Consider the following 19,681-nt stretch of genomic DNA (forward strand, 5'->3'; position numbering starts at 1 on the left):
AGCATTGTCTCATGTATATACTCACAGCAGCTAGATTACTCTGGGCCCAAAAATGGAAAACCAAAGAGGGTCCGACGATAGAAGAGCTGTTAAAGAAGTTATGGGATATAGCAGAACTGGACACTCTATCAGAAGTACTACGGGAACAACCAAGAGACTATGTAAAACAAAACTGGGAACTAATATACTCTTGGGCCCAGAAGAAGACAGGAGTGTAGGGCAAAGTTGATGATATATGTATATCTACTTAGTATACACTGGAAACCAATCTAGGGAGAGTAGAGAGGTTAACGAGGCTGGAGTCTCTGATTCCAAAGGGGGGAGGGTTTAGTTTAAATAGAGGGGGTAGTTAGTTTTTTTTCTCTTGTTCTCTTTTCTTTCCTGTATACGTGGTCGGTTTTTTTTTTAAATCTTTTCTTGTGTCTATTATGGTTATTTGTATGTTTGAAAAAAAACTAGTGTGCCAGCTGCGACCATTCCATGAGAGGTCTGATCCAGCCGTGGTGACACATGCCTTAGTAAGACACACTCTATGTGGGGCTGTCGACGGAAAGAGTCTGGAAAGGTCGGCGGGTCCAAAAGGCAGCAGCCAGATTGCAGACTGGAAGTGGGCACAGGGATCAAACAACTCCCCTCATTACGGCAGCTCCTCTGGCTGCCCATCGGTATCCGGGCACAAATCCAAGTGTTCGCTTTAACCTATAAAGATCTAAGCTGCCTTTCTATACTCATTAGTTTTTAGCTTTAAATATTGCCTTTCAACGATGTAAGTCTCCTTGGGTTTTTTTTAAGTAGAATGGCAGGGTTAAAATAATTTAAATCAAACAAAATAAATAAAAAATAAACTTGCTAATTTCTTCCTCTCACTAGAAATACACTTCACCAGTGGCTTTCGACCAGTGGATGCTCCCTCCCTCCCTCCCGCTGTTGTTAATCCGTGATATTCTATGTGCCCTGAAAAGATCAACAAACAAACCACTCAGATACTGAGATTTTCTTTCTTTCCTTTGAGAATTAATGGCAGAATAGCTCATAAGGAATTGTTTAAGTCAAGAATAACATGTCTGCAGAGATTTAGCAACACTGTAAAGTATAACTAAAGGAAAACTCAAGACGTTTTTATAATGGAAACATTTTATTTTTAAAAAAATGCAAAAGTGGTACGTTCCCATGCTCCCTATGTCCAGGGACTCAAAATAAATTACCCTGTACAATATTCATGGTATTTTATTTTTTTAAGCAAGAGGGACAAGGCTCAGAACCCACACTACAGGTTGAGAGAGAGACTGACAGTCAAGAGTTTTGAAGTTATTTTCTATAAGTAATTCATTCCTATTACTCATTAACAGCGGTCGAAAAATTGTTCTACATTACAACAGTGGAAAGGGGTTTTTTTACATTATCTGGTGCATTGCTCATTGTTTTTTCTCATTTTCTGTAAGTTTGGGGAGGAAAAGACTCCTTATTGATAAGGTAAGAAATAGGGTTTTTTTTTTTACAAGATAACTCTTTCAAATAGTGTCACTTCTTCCACCACTGTTCAATCCAATTATTCCTTTTTTTTAAAAAAAGTCTCAAATTCATTTTCCTAATTGCAACAACCTTACAGTTTTCACTGGCAGGTAGGGAATATCCATTGGGATTTTCTCTGAAATTTAGAGCTAAATTTAACTGGGAGTCCCAGCCCTGGAACACCCAAGAAATGAATGGGGTTGTGAGGGAGGTCCAACAGCTAGCGCGGCGTCTCCTCCAGCTAACATAAATGTCAAAGGGGCTGAGGGAAGAGAAAAAGAGTATAAAGAGGAAAAGGGGTTGAAGGGGGTAAGACTGAAGTGTGTGTGTCAGAGGAGGGAAGAAAGCAAGGGGAGGAGCATTGGGTGGATGTGTGGGAGGAGAATATAAAAGAGGGGGAATATGCGCAGGAATTTAGGGCGGTAACAGGCAAGAGAGAGAAGGAGAAAGAGGAAGCAAAGGCGCATGGAGTAAAGAGTGTGATTGATGATTTCCCAAGCCTGAAGGCGGGAGGACTACTGCCTGATCCCGTTCCTGATAAGGAAGGAGTAGTGATACAAGAGAGACTAGAATGGACGGTGGTGGTCTTCCCGAGAGGACGTGGTCGCTGGAGGAAGTTGGTACGCCCAGACCAGACCTTCAACAAGCCACCACCCGAGGGGGCACTGGGCTCACCACCCCTGTTGTGGGATAATCTGCGCGGTAAGGAGCACCCCGTTACGGAAGCCTACCGACAATGAGCGGTTTGGGCCGGCTCCCCCGTATTGAAGCAAAGTTACCAAGTTAAACAGAATGGACATATAGAGAGAAAGTTGCCTGAGATATGTTGATGCCCACAGAAGTTGTGGTTGATACGCCATTGTTGAATGTTAATAAAAATGTGTTGTTGCTGGTCAACCGCCAAATAGTTTATATGGACCTTTTGACAGGGGTTTACTTAAGCAAACTCACCATTGGGCAACGGAATCAATGGACTTACTCTAAGTCAATCATTCCCAAACTTGGGTCCCCAGATGTATGAAATGTATAGTGTTTAATATTTTGGCTTGGAACCGATCCCCTGTGGATACCACAGTCCTACTGCAATACCATCCCATAATACTCAGATAAAGACAGACTATCCGAAAAATATTTTTCTGATGCTGAAGGTGATCATTCAGGTGAAGTCACTAACTGAAACATTTCCAGCATGGAGGCCTTTCATATGATCGTTATGAATTCTTTCATGTTTCTTCAAGTAATTTGCCACTTTAAAGCTTTTTCCACACTGAAAGCATTTGTACGGCCTCTCTCCGGTGTGAATCCTGCAGTGGCTCATGTTTCCTTGCTGACTGAAACATTTCCCGCACTGAGAGCATTTGTACGGTTTCTCTCCAGTATGAATCCTCCAGTGGTTCATAAGGTTTCCTTGCTGACTGAAGCATTTCCCACACTGAGAGCATTCGTACGGCTTCTCTCCGGTATGAATCCGCTGATGGACCAGCAACCATTTTTCCTGGTAGAAGGACTTCCCACACTGAGAGCACTTATACGGTTTAGTTTCAGCTCCAGTATGGATGCCTTGGTGTCTTTTCAAGTAATTTTGTAGGCTGAAGCATTTTCCACATTGGTAACATTTGTATGGTTTAGCTCCAGTATGAAGCAGTTGATGTCTATTCAAATTTATTCTCTGACTGAAGCACTTTCCACACTGAGAGCATTTGTAAGGTTTCTCTCCGGTATGAATCCGCTGATGGACCTGCAAAGCTTTTTCCTGGTTGAAGGACTTCCCGCACTGAGAGCACTTATGTGGTTTTGCTTGGGCTCCAGTATGGATGCGTTGGTGTTTTTTCAAATAATTTTCCAAGCTGAAACATTTTCCACATTGGTAACATTTGTATGGTTTAGCTCCAGTATGAATCCTTTGATGTGTATTCAGATTTCTTCTCTGACTGAAGCACTTCCCACACTGAGAGCATTCGTACAGTTTCTCTCCGGTATGAATCCGCTGATGGACCAGCAAAGCTTTTTCCTGGTTGAAGGACTGCCCGCACTGAGAGCACTTATACAGTTTTGTTCAACTTACAATATGGATGCCTTGGTGTCTTTTCAAATACTTTCCCAGGCTAAAGCATTTTCCACATTGAGAACATTTGTACCGTTTCCCTCCAGTATGAATTTTGGCTTGGAACCGAGCCCCTGTGGATACGACACTCCAAGTGTAGTACAATCCCATAATACTCAGATAAAGACAGACTATCCGAAAAACATTTTTCTGATGCTCAAGGCATCTGTGTGGCTCTTCTCCTACAGCAATTCCCGGGCGATCATTCAGGTGAAGTCACTAACTGAAACATTTCCAGCACCAAGGCCTTTCATATGATCGTTATGAATTCTTTCATGTTTCTTCAAGTAATTTGCCACTTTGAAGTTTTTTCCACACTGAAAGCATTTGAACGGCTTCTCTCTGGTGTGAATCCTCCAGTGGCTCATCAGATTTCCTTGCTGACTGAAGCACTTTCCACACTGGGAGCATTTGTACGGCTCCTTTCCGGTATGACTATGCGGTGGATTTTCAACTGGTTGCTCCAGACAAAGCTTTTCCCACACTCCAGGCATGTGTATCGTTTCTCTCCAGTATGAATCCTACAGTGCCTCATCAGATTTCGTTGATCATTGAAGCATTTCCCACACTGACAGCATTTGTACGGTTTCTCTCCAGTATGAATTATCTGATGGGTTTTCAAGTGGTTGTTCCACCCGAAGCTTTTCCCACACTCCAAGCATTTGTACGGTTTCTCTCCAGTATGAATCCTCCAGTGATTCTTCAGGTGTCCTTGCTGACTGAAGCACTTCCCACATTCAGAGCATTCGTACAGTTTCTCTCCTGTATGAATCCGCTGATGGACCAGCAAAGCTTTTTCCTGGTTGAAGGACTTCCCGCACTCAGAGCACTTATACGGTTTTGTTTCAGCTCCAGTATGGATGCTTTGGTGTCTTTTCAAATCCTTTCTTAGGCTGAAGCATTTTCCACATTGAGAACATTTGTACGGTTCAGATCCAGTATGAAGCCGTTTATGTGTATTCAATTTTTTTCTCTGACCGAAACCCTTCCCACCCTGAGAGCATTCATACAATTTCTCTCCAGTATGAGATTTCTGGTGGATCACCAAACTTCTCTGAAGGAAGCCTTTACCACACTGAGAACATTCAAAGAGCCTTCCCTCACTTTGAATTCCGTGACTCTCCCCACTCCCAGAATCCTTAGGGTCCTCCTTTGGACGATCACGCTGATATGTGTCCAAGTGATCTCCTTCCACATTTTCCAAAAATTCACCTTTAATTTCTCCAGTTACCACCCTCTGTTGTTTATCAGAGTACACATTTTCCTGGAATGTTTCTTCTGATGTGACACAATCATTGTGCTTCTTTCTGGTACGGATTCAGTCAGGTTCTGATTTGCAAGGATACCTTTGGCCGCACTTGACGGTTGTGGGTGTTTCCTCCCTCATAGACATTTCGGGAGGCTGGCATACTGTAGCTGTATGTTGGTCCCTGAACTCATTAGGTTCCTTGTCTCTCTCTGCTAACTGATCTTCTTTCAATCCAGATTCTTCCTCACCTATCTCAATTCCCTTCAGCAAGTTTACTTGGCTTCTCGGGGCAGCAGTTCTGGGGACATCCATCAGCTCATTTCTTTCCCACTGAGGATTCTCCATCTTGACCTGCCTTCCCATCGTGTCATCTGCAAAGAAAGATTAATTTTGGTCATTCTTTGGACTCCAGAGAAAGGCTCTGGAACAGTGGTTCCTAACCTTGGGTACCCAGATGTTTTTGAACTACAGTTGCCAGAAATCCTGATCATCACAGCTAGTGGTCCAAGAACATCTGGGGAACCAAGGTTGGGAATCACAGTTATTTTTGTTAATTTTTTTACTGATTTTCACATCACAGGAATGCAAATAGAATGATTTTGATAATCCCTTTTTTCAGGTAAAATAAGAGACAACTTAAAAGCTCTCCATGACATTGTTTTTAAAATAAGGAATTAATTAATAAATATTAAATTCATTGTCAAGTTCAATCCGTCTTGGGTAACCCTTTTCAGGACTTCCCATTTAGAGAATATTCAGAAGTGTTTTACCCTTCCCTTCCTCTAGAGGGTGCCCTGTGACTGTGCAGCTTGCACTAGGAAACCAAGGCTGGATTATTTGGGATTCACGGGGGGAACTGAACTCCCAGTCTCTGGTTCTGCAGCTGGATACCTAAATCACTGAGATATCCAGCCAGATAAGGAACTAATTTCTGCCTAATAAATGATTAAAAGCAGTTAATATATTGGAACTGCAAAACGAAGCATCCACACCAGAATCAAAGAACATAAGAGACACTGCAGACTAAAACAACCAGAAAAATCTGCAGTAGCTGAACATGCCCTGAAACAAACTGGACATGAAATTCTATTACAAAATACTCAAATACTGGACAACGCCAGCAATCATTACGTCAGACTGCACAGGGAAGCCATTGAAATCCACAAGCACCAGCAAAACTTCAACAAAAAAGAGGAAAGTGTGAAACTCAGCAAAACCTGGCTCCCAGCTCTCAAAAATACAGCGTGCAAAAGGTCAACAAACTCTACCCTGCCACAAGGACAGGGGATCACTAGACACAAAAGACCAGCTAAGGACACCCATCAACTACGTCGTCATCTTTTCTGGGTGTTAACTTGTTGTTGTTTAGTCATTAAGTCGTGTCTGACTCTTCATGACCCCATGGGCCAGAGCACGCCAGGCCCTCCTATCTTCCACTGCCTCTCGGAGTTGTGTCAATTTCATGTTGGTTGCTTCGATGACATTGTCCAACCATCTCATCCTCTGTCGTCCACTTCTCCTCTTGCCTTCAAACTTTCCTAACATCAAGGTCTTTTCCAAGGAGTCTTCTCTTCTCATGAGATGGCCAAAGTATTGGAGCCTCAGATTCAGGATCTGTCCTTCCAGTGAGCACTCAGGGTTGAGCCTCCTCCAGCACCACAATTCAAAGGCATCAAGTCTTTGGCTGTGAGCTCTCTTTACGGTCCAGCTCTCACTTCCATACATCACTACTGGAAAAACTTTCCCTATTCGGACTTTTGTTGGCAAGCTGATGTCTCTGTTTTTTAAGATGCTGTCAGAGTTTGTCATCGCTTCCCTCCCAAGAAGCAGGCGTCTTTTAATTTCATGGCTGCTGCCACAATCTGCAGTGATCATGGAGCCCAAGAAAGTAAAATCTGTCACTGCCTCCATCAACCGCGGGACCAGATAATCTCTTCTCCTGAGCACAATACACCCACAACAATACACACTAATCACCCATCTACAGAAAAAGACAAAAGCCTATCTCACAGCCAGAAATACTGCACTCCCATAGCCAACTACACCAGAAGACAGAGTGCTGACCTCTGAAGATGCCGGCCACAGAGACTGGCGAAACGTTAGGAAGAATAACTTTCAGAACACGGCCAAAGAGCCAGAAAATCCCACAACAACCATTAGATCCTGGCCCTGAAAGCCTTCGTGAATAGATTAATATTTTCTTCCTTCAAACAAAGCAACCTCTTGGAAAAAGAACAAAGAATGAAGAAAAAAGGAGGTTTTATATCCAATGATGCTCCTCCACCAGCATAATGGACACTCCTGGCAGAAAACAGCCTGGCTAACGTTTCACAAATCCGCTTCGGGGAGGGAAATTCCAGTCTCTTTTGATTAACAGAGGGTGGCGTCTATTTTCCCGCTAATTTGTAATAGTCAAAATCCTATTAAATAGGTCCACTGGTGTATTAAGCAATCCCTGTACATTCTGGGAGCTGAATTCATCCTGTCACTGAAAGGATAAAATGTCAGTGGAGGCATTGCCTGTTGTGTGCCTATTCAGCTTGGCACACAACAAACACCTATGCTGACTTCTTCACTTCGAGCAATTCACCACTGAGATTTACCACAACACCTGGTTCCCATCCTTCTCTGCTACCTTACTTAACAACAACAATAATAAAGACACCAAAAAATGGTCTATTTCTGACACAGTTCATCGTCCTGACAGGAGTAGCGAACAAAGCTGAAGGGCTGAGAGATGAAAAGAGCCAGGATCCTGCCTTCAAGGGAAAGATGCGTGAGGCAAAGCCAGAAGATGACTAATATTCATCATCCCACTCATAATCTGTTAATATTGTTGCTTTTCTATGCAAATTAGGAGAAATACGAAGGTTAACCGTTGAAGGAACCCAAGGAATATGGCAGCAATAGAACAAAAGAGGGTGAAGATAGAGGCGGGAACAGCAGATATAAAAAGGAGGAAGAAACAGTTACCTCCAGCTTAGGAATGGGTCTGGATGGAGGATCCCTGGACCAGAGCTTGGGTGAGGCTGAGAGTGTCTAAAGAAGATTACAGGAGAAGGAGAGAGATCCCCCGAGACCGTCTTATTGGGGAGAAGACGAAGCCAGAGAGTGGAGGCGAAAGCTAAGAGAGAAAAAAGAAAAGGTAGAGAAAGGAGGGAGTTTGGAATGGAGGGTGAGCGAAATGAGGGATACCGGGGGACCCTGGAAGACCTCCACACCCATGGGATGCTCCATGTGGGTGGATGACCGGGACGATGACACCGTACCCCTGCTGGAAGGTGAAGCGGGACATAGAGTAGACCTGAACTTCTCTATAGACTGGCTGGGTCCATGGAATGCTGCGGAAGGGAACCCGTTCCTGGATCAAGAATGGAAGCCCCTTGCTGACTGTAGCGTTCTCCATTTATTAGATCTATGGTTCTTGTTGCATTAGGTAATGGTTTATGAATATTCATGTTGCTGAGAGGCGGAGCCAAGAGAGATACTATAAGAGGGGAGTCAGAAGTCAAATTAAGCGAGTTTAAATCAGTAAGAGTAATGTAAGAGAGATTGAGTCAGTGAGAGTAGAGTCAGGGAGTGTAATAGAATGTGTAGTTTGGGGAAATTCTGAGGAATGATTAACTACTGAAGATATTCATGAATCAATCTATGTAATCAATAAACCAAACTTTTATTTAAAACATCTTGAAGTGTGGACCTGAATCTTTCTGAAGTAAATGGTGATTTAGAGATCACCTGGTGGCAGCCAGTGTAAAAGAAGAGAGTGTTTGCCTTCTTGTGCTCTGGGGCTTGAAGGTCAAGCAAGGGGCACGAGAGTGGACGCAATTGGTGACCAGCAGCAGGATTCGAAGAAATCCAGTGAAGCATGAGTTGAACTCAAAGCATTCCAGTCAAGTCTGAGTTTAAAAAGGATTTTCCTTGAGTCAACGGTACCTTTTAGATAGAGGTCTGTGACAAAGAAGTTTGGTTCCTTGCTAGAGCTTTTGGGAAAAGCTTAGTAATAGGGGCTTCTGAACCCAGATCTGGTGGGTCTAAGTTAGGGAAGGACTCTGAAAGGAAATTCTTGTGTTTACCTCAGGATCTGAAGACCAGGGGGCTTGCTTAAGGCTCAAGGCTCTAAGGATAGAGATCGCTTGTGAAAAGCAGAAGCCAGGGGTCAGAGCAGATCTGAGGGAAGAAAGGAGAAAGCCTTCGCTTGAAATAGAATTATATTTATTTTATTTATTTATTTTATTTATTTTATTTATATGCCGCCCACTCTACCCAGAGGTCTCTGGGCGGCTTACAATAATTAAAATTCAATACAATAAGATGATTAAAATACAATTATAATACAATTAAAATAGAATTAAAATTGCCATCATCAGGACCCACAGTTGTTATTTCAATTAAAAGCCTTCTGGAACAGGAAGGTTTTGACCTGGCGCCGAAATGTCATCAACGTCGGCGCCAGACGGATTTCAGTTGGGAGGGCGTTCCATAGTCTGGGGGCAGCTGCCGAAAAGGCCCTTTGTCTACAAGCCATCCCTCTTACCTCTTTGAGAGATGGCTCTTTCAAAAGGGCCCCCTGGCTAGATCTTAACTGCCGGGTAGGCTCATATGGAAGGAGGCGGTCCTTCAAGTGACTGGATGTAAGAGAAGAAAGACAGGTCCTTTAAAGATAAGTACACATGCTGTAGTAATCATCCCAGAAGTAAATATGCCACCCAAACGTTCCACAAGGGGGAATCCTGAAGCTGAGGTTTTACCTCATGAATTGGAGGGAAATTGGAACCCCTTAATTCAGCTGGAATGAGAAACTAAATTAAAAGAGTTACAGCTCAAAAATGAGGCTGAGATCAGGCAAAGGAAGCAAGATTTTGAAAAATGGAAGCTGCAGCATGATATTAAATTAAAAGAAAAACTGTTAGAAATCAAAGTTAGGACTGAGGAAAAGATTTCACAGCTCAGAGCTGAATTGAGAGTAAAACTCATGGAATTGAAAGTCCAAAACTATAATACTAATAAATCCAATCCTGAGGGGAATCTATCAAAAACAGCTGATTGTATGAAAGAATTAAGAAACTCAAATTATTCTGAGGTAAAACTTGGTGGTAATAACTGGGATGACAATGAGAAGCCCTTTAATAAAAATTACCTCAGCAAAACAACATGGAATGAAGGCCAGAGTGGTGCCTCAGCAAAATTAGTATGGCCTAGTCCTCAGAACCAAGTGAATCTTGAGGAAAAGTTTAATGAATCTCCTTTGGATGAGAGAAGGAATTACCAAAGCGGCAAGCCTGGTCATTTACAATACAATTGTACAGAAATTAAACCTCAAAATGTGGAGAATAATGGCCAGATCAAGAAAGTATACTGTTTGGGAACTGTGGAGGCCTCTGAGGGAAAAATAGATTCCCAAACCCTAGAAGCAAACCAGGGATGCCCCAGTTCAGAAATAAGCCATGAGGTAACCAAAATGGCTGATCAGAGTATTTTGAAAACCCTTAACGTTCCTTCCTGTACTGAGGAACAGAGGGAAGCTAGTACTTTGACAGACGGTACAACACTAACCACTGAACACCCAGAGAAATCTATGACTGACAAAGACCAGAAATATGGAGATGGGTTGCAGTCAACAGAGCATGTTAATAGTGCTTTCGCACTTACACTCTCACCAGGAGGCCAGGAATCACCCTCTGCAGCTGAAATTGTTACAGTATCATATGGGAGCTTGGAGAGAGATGTTTCTGTGGTTACCCAGCTGAAGAGTGTTGCTGTAGCTGATCTCATGCTTCTGAAAACCTCAAATGAAAATAGTTTGGCTCAGGAGCAGATTAATTTAAATGATTGCTTTGAAACAGACTAAAGGGACGTGGTGGCGCTGTGGGCTAAACCGCAGAAGCCTGTGCTGCAGGGTCAGAAGACCAAGCAGTCGTAAGATCGAATCCACGCGACGGAGTGAGCGCCCGTTGCTTGTCCCAGCTCCCGCCAACCTAGCGGTTCGAAAGCATGCAAATGCGAGTAGATAAATAGGTACCACCTCGGTGGGAAGGTAAACAGCGTTCCGTGTCTAAATCACACTGGCCATGTGACCACGGAAAGATTGTCTTCGGACAAATGCTGGCTCTATGGCTTGAAGAGCGGGATGAGCGCCGCCCCCTAGAGTCGGACACGACTGGACAAAAATTGTCAAGGGGAACCTTTACCTTTACCTTTGAAACAGACACTAGTACATTCACTGAGTACCCTGTAAGGTCTTTCCTGGATAAGGAGTTTTTACATAAAAGTCCTTAGAGATGGCAGAGACGAGCTTGGGAGATGCTTCTGGAAAAGGAAAAAGCTTGTAAGAGGCCCAGGAAAAAGAAGTACAGTGGTGCCCCGCATAGCCAGGTTAATCCACTCGCTATGTGAAAACATCGCTGTATGGAACGAAAAAACCCATTGGAACGCATTAAGCTTCGTTTAATGCGTTCCAATGGGCCCCAAACTCACCCTTCAGCGAAGTTCCTCCATAGCGCAGCCATTTTCGCACCCTCGGTAAGCAAGGGCAGGGCGCGAAAACGCTGCGCGCAGCCATTTTGGGCGTCTGGCGGCCATTTTGGAACCGCCGATCAGCTGTTCCCCCATCGCTATGCGAACAATTGATAAGCGAAATGCTTACCGATCATCACACATCAATTTTTGCCCATAGGGGCCATCGGTATGCGATCGCATTTGCGATCACAACCCCCCCCTCGGATTCGTCGTTATACGGTGCGCTCGTTATGCGAGGCACCACTGTAGTAGAACTGAGAACTATAGAGGGGAGAAAAGTGCTTTTGGCAGAGGCATAACAATTAGATCATGAAACTTTGCAAAGCAAACCCCTACCTGACATGTCCCTGAATAAAGAAGCAGAATCAGATGACAAGTGCAGTGCGTTTAAAAACAACCAATCATTTAAGATAGCACTTGACAGGCCTGAGAATCCTAAAGTGACCCATGATAGTGGTCCCCTATATAGGGAAAACATTTCAGAGAAAGTATCTGTGGGACAATATGTGGATGTGGGGAAAGGCATCCGCCCTGATGTCTTAAAGAGGGACGCATCCAGAGATGGTTGGAAAGAGGAGAGGAAACTGCCTATCCTTTCCCCAATTGACATGGTGAAACCCCAGGCCAGAAAGAGAGCAGGCTTCACTATAAAACAACCAGCTGATGACATCCCGGGGTCAACAGAGTGGCTGATGTCTGCCAGACGACGGAAATGGTTACGGAGGAAGGAGCCAGTGGACAACAGAGGGATTCCTGAGTGGCAGCAGTCGTGTGTCCAGCTGATGGAGGCGGTAACGTCTGGACAAGTCTTCAGCATACCTGGTTACCACCGTGAGTTCAACCTTTTTACAGATACATCGAGCTATGGACTTGGAGAGGTGAGGTGCCTTGCAGATGACTGCGGGAGGGGGCCTGTCTTGGACTTTGCAAACTTGGACTTTACAAAAGAGACTCAGATCGTGCCTCGGAAGCCAAATGACTGATGGAAGGGGGATGGACATTTGTAAATGAGATTAGAATTGAATTGATGGACTACAACATGAAGAATGATACCAAGACTTTTATTACCAATTGAACTGCACTTTGATTCACTTTGGATAATTTATAAGTTTCCTGATGATGATTACTGTAAGGTTGGTAATGTTAATGAAAAATAATAATAAAGAATAAATGATAAGGTAAAGTATATTGTTGAAATTAGTAAAATGTTTAGAGTATAAGAAATGATAGTTGTTTAAAATGTTTATAGTAATAAAAATGGAAATTGTTATATTGAATGATATTACCTATTGAACTGTTAAATATTATATAAGTTATGCAACAGTACATGTTTGTTTAGGACGAAAAATGGTGTTTCCCCTCCCAAACAAACATATTTAAGGGGGGAGGTCTGTAGCGTTCTCCATTTATTAGACCTATGGTTCTTATTGTATTATGTAATGGTTTATGAATATTCATGTTGCTGAGAGGCGGAGCCAAGAGAGATGCTATAAGAGGGGAGGCAGAAGTCAGATTAAGGGAGTTTAAGTCAGTAAGAGTAATGTAAGAGAGATTGAGTCAGTGAGAGTAGAGTCAGGGAGTGTAATAGAATGTGTAGTTTGGGGAAATTCTGAGGAATGATTAACTACTGAAGATATTCATGAATCAATCGTAATCAATAAACCAAAGTTTTATTTAAAAGAACATGAAGTGTGGACCTGAATCTTTCTGAAGTAAATGGTGATTTAGAGATCACCTGGTGGCAGCCAGTGTAAAAGAAGAGAGTGTTTGCCTTCATGTGCTCTGGGGCTTGAAGGTCAAGCAAGGGGCACGAGGGCGGATGTCACATTGACCGTTGTCAGAAAGAGAAAAATGTTGGAATAACTTTGTTGACACCGGTTATTTGTTGAACACTCCAATAAACACCACACCTATTTCAAAAGTACAGTGGTGCCTCGAATAACGAGCGCACCGTTTAACGACGAATCCGCATATCAATGCGGATTTTGAGATCGCTAATGCGATCTCATACCGATGGCCCCTATGGGCAAAAATCGCTTTGCGACGATCTTCGCATTGCGATGTCGGGGGAACAGCTGATAGGCGGTTCCAAAATGGCCGCCGGAACACCCAAAATGGCCGCCCGCATTATTTTCGTGCTCTGAACTCGCTTACCGAGGGCGCGAAAATGGCCGCCCTATGGGGAAAGTTCGCTCAACTGTGAGTTTGGACCCCGTTCCAATGGGCTTTTCCATTCCGTTTAGTGATGTTTCGCCATAGCGAAGGTTAATCCGGAACGGATTAACCTCACTATGCGGGGCACCACTGTACAAAAATTTCCTGATTTATTTGAAGAAAGGAGCCACAAATCGAACCCTCACAGAGGGACAAGGCTCAGAACCCACACTCCAGGTTGAGAGAGTTACGGACAGTCAAGAGTTTGGAAGTTAATTTCCATAAGTAATTCATTCCTATTACTCACTAACAGTGGTAGAAAAATTCATCTACGTTATAACACTGAAAAAGAATTTTGTTACATTATCTGGCGCACTGCTCATTGTTTTATTTTCTAATTTTCTGTAATTTTGAGGAGTCTTTATTGATAAGGTAAGAAATATTTTTTTTTTACAAAACAACTATTTCAAAATATTTAAAAGTGCCTGTCAGATATAACTTTTGAAAGCCACCTGAAGGGACACCCATTACAACAATGTACAACTTCCATTCTACAAGACTATTAAAAGGTAACGTTCTATACCGTGCTTACGCAGAACAGTATTTAGTTACAAAGCACTATCTCGCTTATAGCTAGTTACTTCCAACTCTTGATTATAAGGACCCTTTCCATCTCTCCATTTGCAAATAATGTCCCTTCTTCCATCACTGTTCAATCCAATTATCCCTTTTAATAAAAAAAATCTCAAATTCATTTTCCTAATTGCAACGAACTGCACTTTTCACTGGCAGGTTCCCTAAGAAATATCCATTGGGATTTCATCTGAAATTTCGAGCTAAATATAATTGGGAGTCCCAGCCCTAGAATGAATGGGGTTTGCTTAAGTGTTGAACGCAACATTGGGCAATTGATTCAATGGACTTACTCTAAGTCAGTGGTTCCCAACCTTGGGTCCCCTGATGTTCTTGGACTACAACTCTCAGAATCCTTCATCACTAGGTGTGCTGACCAGGATTTCAGGGAGTTATCCTCCAAGAACTTCCAAGGACCTGAGGTTGGAAACCACAGCTCTAGTTGGACCAACCACTGGGCCTTTCCCCCTGTAGGATATTCAAAATACAGTGGGACCCTGCTATCCGTGGGATCAGTATCCACTGGTTAATTTATCTGCTGTCTCAAAATCCTAAATACCTCCACCGAACACCTATTTCTATGCATATCCAGGGTGTATCTACCACAACTTGCCACTAGAGAGGGACAGACAATGAAATGTATAGTGTTTAATACAGTATTTCGGCTTGGAACTGATCCGCTGTGGATACCACAGTCCTACTGTAGTACCATCCTATAATACTCAGATAAAGACAGACTATCCGAAAAACATTTTTCTGATGCTCAAGGCATCTGTATGGCTCTTCTCCTACAGCGATTCCCAGGCAATCATTCAGGTGAAGTCACTAATTGAAACATTTCCAACATGGAAGGCTTATATGTGAACATAATGAATATTTCCTCAGGTATTTCACCACTTTGAAGCTTTTCCCACACTGAAAGCATTTCTATGGCCTCTCTCCAGTATGAATTATCTGATGAGTTTTCAACTGACTGCTCCACCCAAAGCTTTTCCCACACTCCAAGCATGTGTACGGTTTCTCTCCAGTGTGAATCCTCCAGTGGCTCCTCAGGTTTTCTTGACGACTGAAGTATTTCCCACACTGAGAGCATTCATACTGTTTCTCTCCAGTATGAATCCTCCAGTGCCTCATCAGGTTTCGTTGATCATTGAAGCATTTCCCACACTGAGAGCATTTGTACGGTTTCTCTCCAGTATGAATTATCTGATGGGTTTTCAAGTTGTTGCCCCGGCTGAAGCTTTTCCCACACTCCAGGCATGTGTACGGTTTCTCTCCAGTATGAATCCTCCAGTGGCTCCTCAGGTTTTCTTGACGACTGAAGTATTTCCCACACTGAGAGCATTCATACTGTTTCTCTCCAGTATGAATCCTCCAGTGCCTCATCAGGTTTCGTTGATCATTGAAGCATTTCCCACACTGAGAGCATTTGTACGGTTTCTCTCCAGTATGAATTATCTGATGGGTTTTCAAGTTGTTGCCCCGCCTGAAGCTTTTCCCACACTCCAGGCATGTATATCGTTTCCCTCCAGTATGAATCCTCCGGTGGCTCCTCAGGTTTTCTTTGCTACTGAAGAACTTTCCACACTCAGAGCATTCATATGGTTTCTCTCCAGTATGAATCCGCTGATGGACCAGCAAAGCTTTTTCCTGGTTGAAGGACTTCCCGCACTGAGAGCACTTATACGGTTTTGTTTCGCTTGCAGTATGGATGCCTTGGTGTCTTTTCAAATACTTTCCAATGCTAAAGCATTTTCCACATTGAGAACATTTGTACGGTTTAGCTCCAGCATGAATCCGTTGATGAGTATTCAAGTTTTCTCTTTGACCGAAACCCTGCCCACCCTGAGAGCATTCGTACGGTTTCTCTCCGGTATGAGATTTCTGGTGGATCACCAAACTTCTTCTCTGAAGGAAGCCTTTCCCACAATGAGAACATTCAAACATGCTTCCCTCACTTTGAATTCCGTGACTCTCTCCACTCCCAGAATCCTTAGGGTCCTCTTCTGGATAATCATACCGATACATGTCCAAATGATCTTCTCCCACATTTTCCAAAAATTCCGGTTTTATTTCTCCAGTTACCACCCTCTGTTGTTTATCAGAGTATACATTTTCCTGGAATATTTCTTCTGATGTGACACATTCATTGTGGTTCTTTCTGGTAGAGATCCTGTAAGGTTCTGATTTGCAAGGATACCTTCGCTCGTGCTTGACGGTTGTGGGTGTTTCCTCCCTCATAGACATTTCGGAAGGCTGGCATACTGTAGTTGTAAGATGGTCCCTGAACTCATTACGTTCCTTGGCTCTCTCTGCTGACTGATCCTCTTTCAATCCACATTCTTCCTCACCTATCTCAATTCCCTTCAGCCGGTTCACTTTGCTTGCCGGGGCAGTGGTTCTGGGGACATCCATCGGCTCATTTCTTTCCCACTGAGGATCCTCCATCTTGACCTGGCTTCCCATCGTGTCATCTGCAAAGAAAGAATACTTTTGCTCATTCTTTGGACTTCAGAGAAAGGCTCTGGACTGCAGTGGTTCCCAACCTTGGGTGCCCAGATGTTTTTGAAGTGCAGAAGCCAGAAATCCTGTCCAGCACAGCTAGTGGCGAAGGCTTCTGGGAGTTGTAGTCCAGGAACATCTGGGGATCCAAGGTTGGGAATCACAGTTATTTTTGTTAATTTTTTTTACTGATTTTTACATCACAGGAATGCAAATACAATGCTTTCGATAATCCCTTTTTTCAAGTAAAATAAGAGACAACTTAAAAGCTCTCCCTGACATTGTTTTTAAAATAAGGAATTAATTAATAAATATTAAATTCATGCATTGTCAAGCCCATTCTGACTTAGGCAACTCTTTTCAGGGTTTCCCACGTAGAGAATATTCAGAAGTGCTTTACCCTTCCCTTCCTCTAGAGGGTGCCCTGTGACTGTGCAGCTTGCCCAAGGACACCCAGGCTGGATTATTTGGGATGCACGGGAGGAATCGAACTCCGAGCCTCTGGTTCTGCAGCCAGATACCTAAACCACTGAGATATCCAGCCAGATAAGGAACTAATTTCTGCCTAATAATGGATTAAATTTTTTTCCTTATTAAGCAATCCCTGTAAATTCTGGGAGCTGAATTTATCCTGTCACTGAAAGGATAAAAGGTCACTGTAGGCATTATCTGTTGTGCGCTGATTCAGCTTGGCACACAACAAACACCTATGCTGACTTCTTCACTTCCAGCAATTCACCACTGAGATTTACAACCACGAGACCTGGTTTCCATCCTTCTCTGCTACCTGTTTCTTTACTTAACAACAATAATAGAGACCAAAAATGGTCTATTTCTGACACCGTTCATGGTCCTGGCAGGGGTAGCCGACAAAGCTGAAGGGCTGAGGGATGCAAAGACCCAGGATCCTGCCTTCAGGGGAAAGATGCCTGAGGCAAAGCCAGAAGATGATGACTAATACTCATCATCCCAGTCATACACTGTCAATACTGTTGCTTTTCCACGCAAATTAGAAGGAGAAATACGAAGGTTAACGGTTAAAGGAACCCAGGGGGAAATGGTGGGAATAAAAGGGTGGAAATAAGAGGCGGGAAGAGCAGATATAAAAAGAAGGGAGAAACAGTTACCTCCAGCTTGGGAATGGGTCTGGATGTAGGATCCCTGGACCAGAGCTTGGGAGAGGCTGAGAGTGCCTAAAGAGGAGGAAGATTATAGAAGAAGGAGAGAGATGGCCCGAGACCGTCTTATTGGGGAGAAGAGGAAGCCAGAGAGTGGAGGCGAAGGCTAAGAGCGGAAAAAGAAAAAGTAGAGAGAGGAAGGAGGGAGAGTTTGGAATGGAGGGTTAGCGAAATGAGGAAGAAGGGATACAGGGGGGACACTGGAAGAACCCCACACCCATGGGATTCCCCAATGCTCTGTGTGGGTGGACGACCAGGATGATGAAACCGTGCCCCTCCTGGAAGATGAAGCGGGACACACGGTAGACCCTAACTTGTCTATAGACTGGCTGGATCCATGGAACACTGGGGAAGGGAACCCGTTCCTGGATGAAGAATGGAAGCCCATTGCTGATGGGTTGTCGGAAGGAGAAAAATGTTGGAATAACTTTGTTGGCACCGGTTACTTGTTGAAAACTCCAATAATATCACACCTGTTTCTAAAGTACAAAAATTTTCTGATTTATTTGAACAAAGAAAGGAGGCACAAATCGAACCCTCACAGAGGGACAAGGCTCAGAACCCACATTCCAGGTTGAGAGAGTTACGGACAGTCAAGAGTTTGGAAGTTATTTTCCATAAGTTCCTATTCCTCATTAAGAGCAGTCGAAAAATTGTTGTACACTACAACACTGGAAAAGGATTTTGTTACATTATCTGGAGCACTGCTCATTGTTTTTTCTAATTTTCTTTAAGTTTGGGGAGGAAAAGACTCCTTATTGATAAGGTAAGAAATATTTTTTTTTACAAAACAACTATTTCAAAGTATCTGAAAGTGCCTGTCAGATATAACTTTTGAAAGCCACCTGAAGGGACACCCATTACAACAATGTACAACTTCCATTCAACAATACTTTTTTTGAAAGGTAACGTTGTATACTGTGCTTACGCAGAACAGTATTTACTTACAGAGAACTATCCTGCTTATAGCTAGTTACTTCCAACTCTTGATTGTAAGGGTCCTTTCCATCTCTCCATCTGCAAAAAGTGTCACTTCTTCCACCACTGTTCAATCCAATTATCCCTTTTAATAAAAAAAAATCTCAAATTCGTTTTCCTAACTGCAACGACCTTGTAGTTTTCACTGGCAGGTTCCCTAAGGAATATCCATTGGGATTTTCTCTGAAATTTCGAGCTAAATATAACTGGGAGTCCCAGCCCTAGAACACCCAAGAAATGAATGGGGTTTACTTAAGTGCTGAACTCAACATTGAGAAATTGATTCAGTGGACTTACTCTAAGTCAGTGGTTCCCAACCTTGGGTCCCCTGATGTTCTTGGACTACAATTCCCAAAAGCCTTCACCACTAGGTGTGCTGACCAGGATTTCAGGGAGTAATCCTCCAAGAACGTCCGGGGACCCGAGGTTGGGAACCACAGCTCTAGTTGGACCAACCACTGGGCCTTTCCACCTGTAGGATGTTCAAAAAACAGTAGGACCCTGCTATCCGTGGGATCAGTATCCACTGGTTATTTTATCTGTTGTCCTGCTGTCCGAAAAGCCTAAACACCCAACCAAATATCTATTTCTATGCATATCAGGGATGTATTTACCACAACCGGCCACTAGAGGGGGACAGACTATGAAATGTATGGTGTTTAATGCAGTGGGCCCTCAATTTATGAACTTAATCCATTTCGGAAGTCTGCTCGTAAGTTGAAACGTTCTTAAGTCGAAACCAAATTTCCCATAAGAAAGCATTGAAAATTAATTAATGCATTCCTATGGGGGGGGAAAGATCAGAAACTTAAAAAAATAAATAAAAGAAAGTCATTTACCAAGCCTTGGTAG

The 19,681-nt window shown here is 43.2% G+C and overlaps 3 protein-coding genes across 4 annotated transcripts in view; all 3 read right to left on the reverse strand.

The window, feature by feature from the left end:
• LOC140705028 (uncharacterized) overlaps positions 1 to 19,681 on the reverse strand; it is a 138,284-nt gene that overhangs the window by 110,641 nt on the left and 7,962 nt on the right. For both annotated transcript variants that reach the window (XM_078388316.1, XM_078388315.1), the window contains exon 5: positions 16,523 to 16,645. In XM_078388316.1, coding sequence (XP_078244442.1) covers positions 16,523 to 16,645 — 123 coding nt within the window. The remainder of the gene's footprint in view (positions 1 to 16,522; positions 16,646 to 19,681) is intronic.
• LOC140704025 (uncharacterized) lies at positions 1,117 to 3,565 on the reverse strand (the record flags this gene model as incomplete). Its single annotated transcript, XM_072988489.2, has 1 exon — positions 1,117 to 3,565. A coding segment is annotated over one exon (897 nt), but the record flags the coding sequence as incomplete, so codon positions are not given.
• Positions 1,117 to 16,418, reverse strand: LOC144586940 (uncharacterized). Its single transcript, XM_078386110.1, is given in 3 exon segments — positions 1,117 to 4,055; positions 4,058 to 4,935; positions 15,607 to 16,418. Coding segments are annotated over 3 exon segments (1,923 nt in total). The 3' UTR covers positions 1,117 to 3,822.

The sequence above is a fragment of the Pogona vitticeps genome, chromosome 2 (assembly GCF_051106095.1).
Source record: "Pogona vitticeps strain Pit_001003342236 chromosome 2, PviZW2.1, whole genome shotgun sequence".
Taxonomy (NCBI): Eukaryota; Metazoa; Chordata; class Lepidosauria; order Squamata; family Agamidae; genus Pogona; species Pogona vitticeps.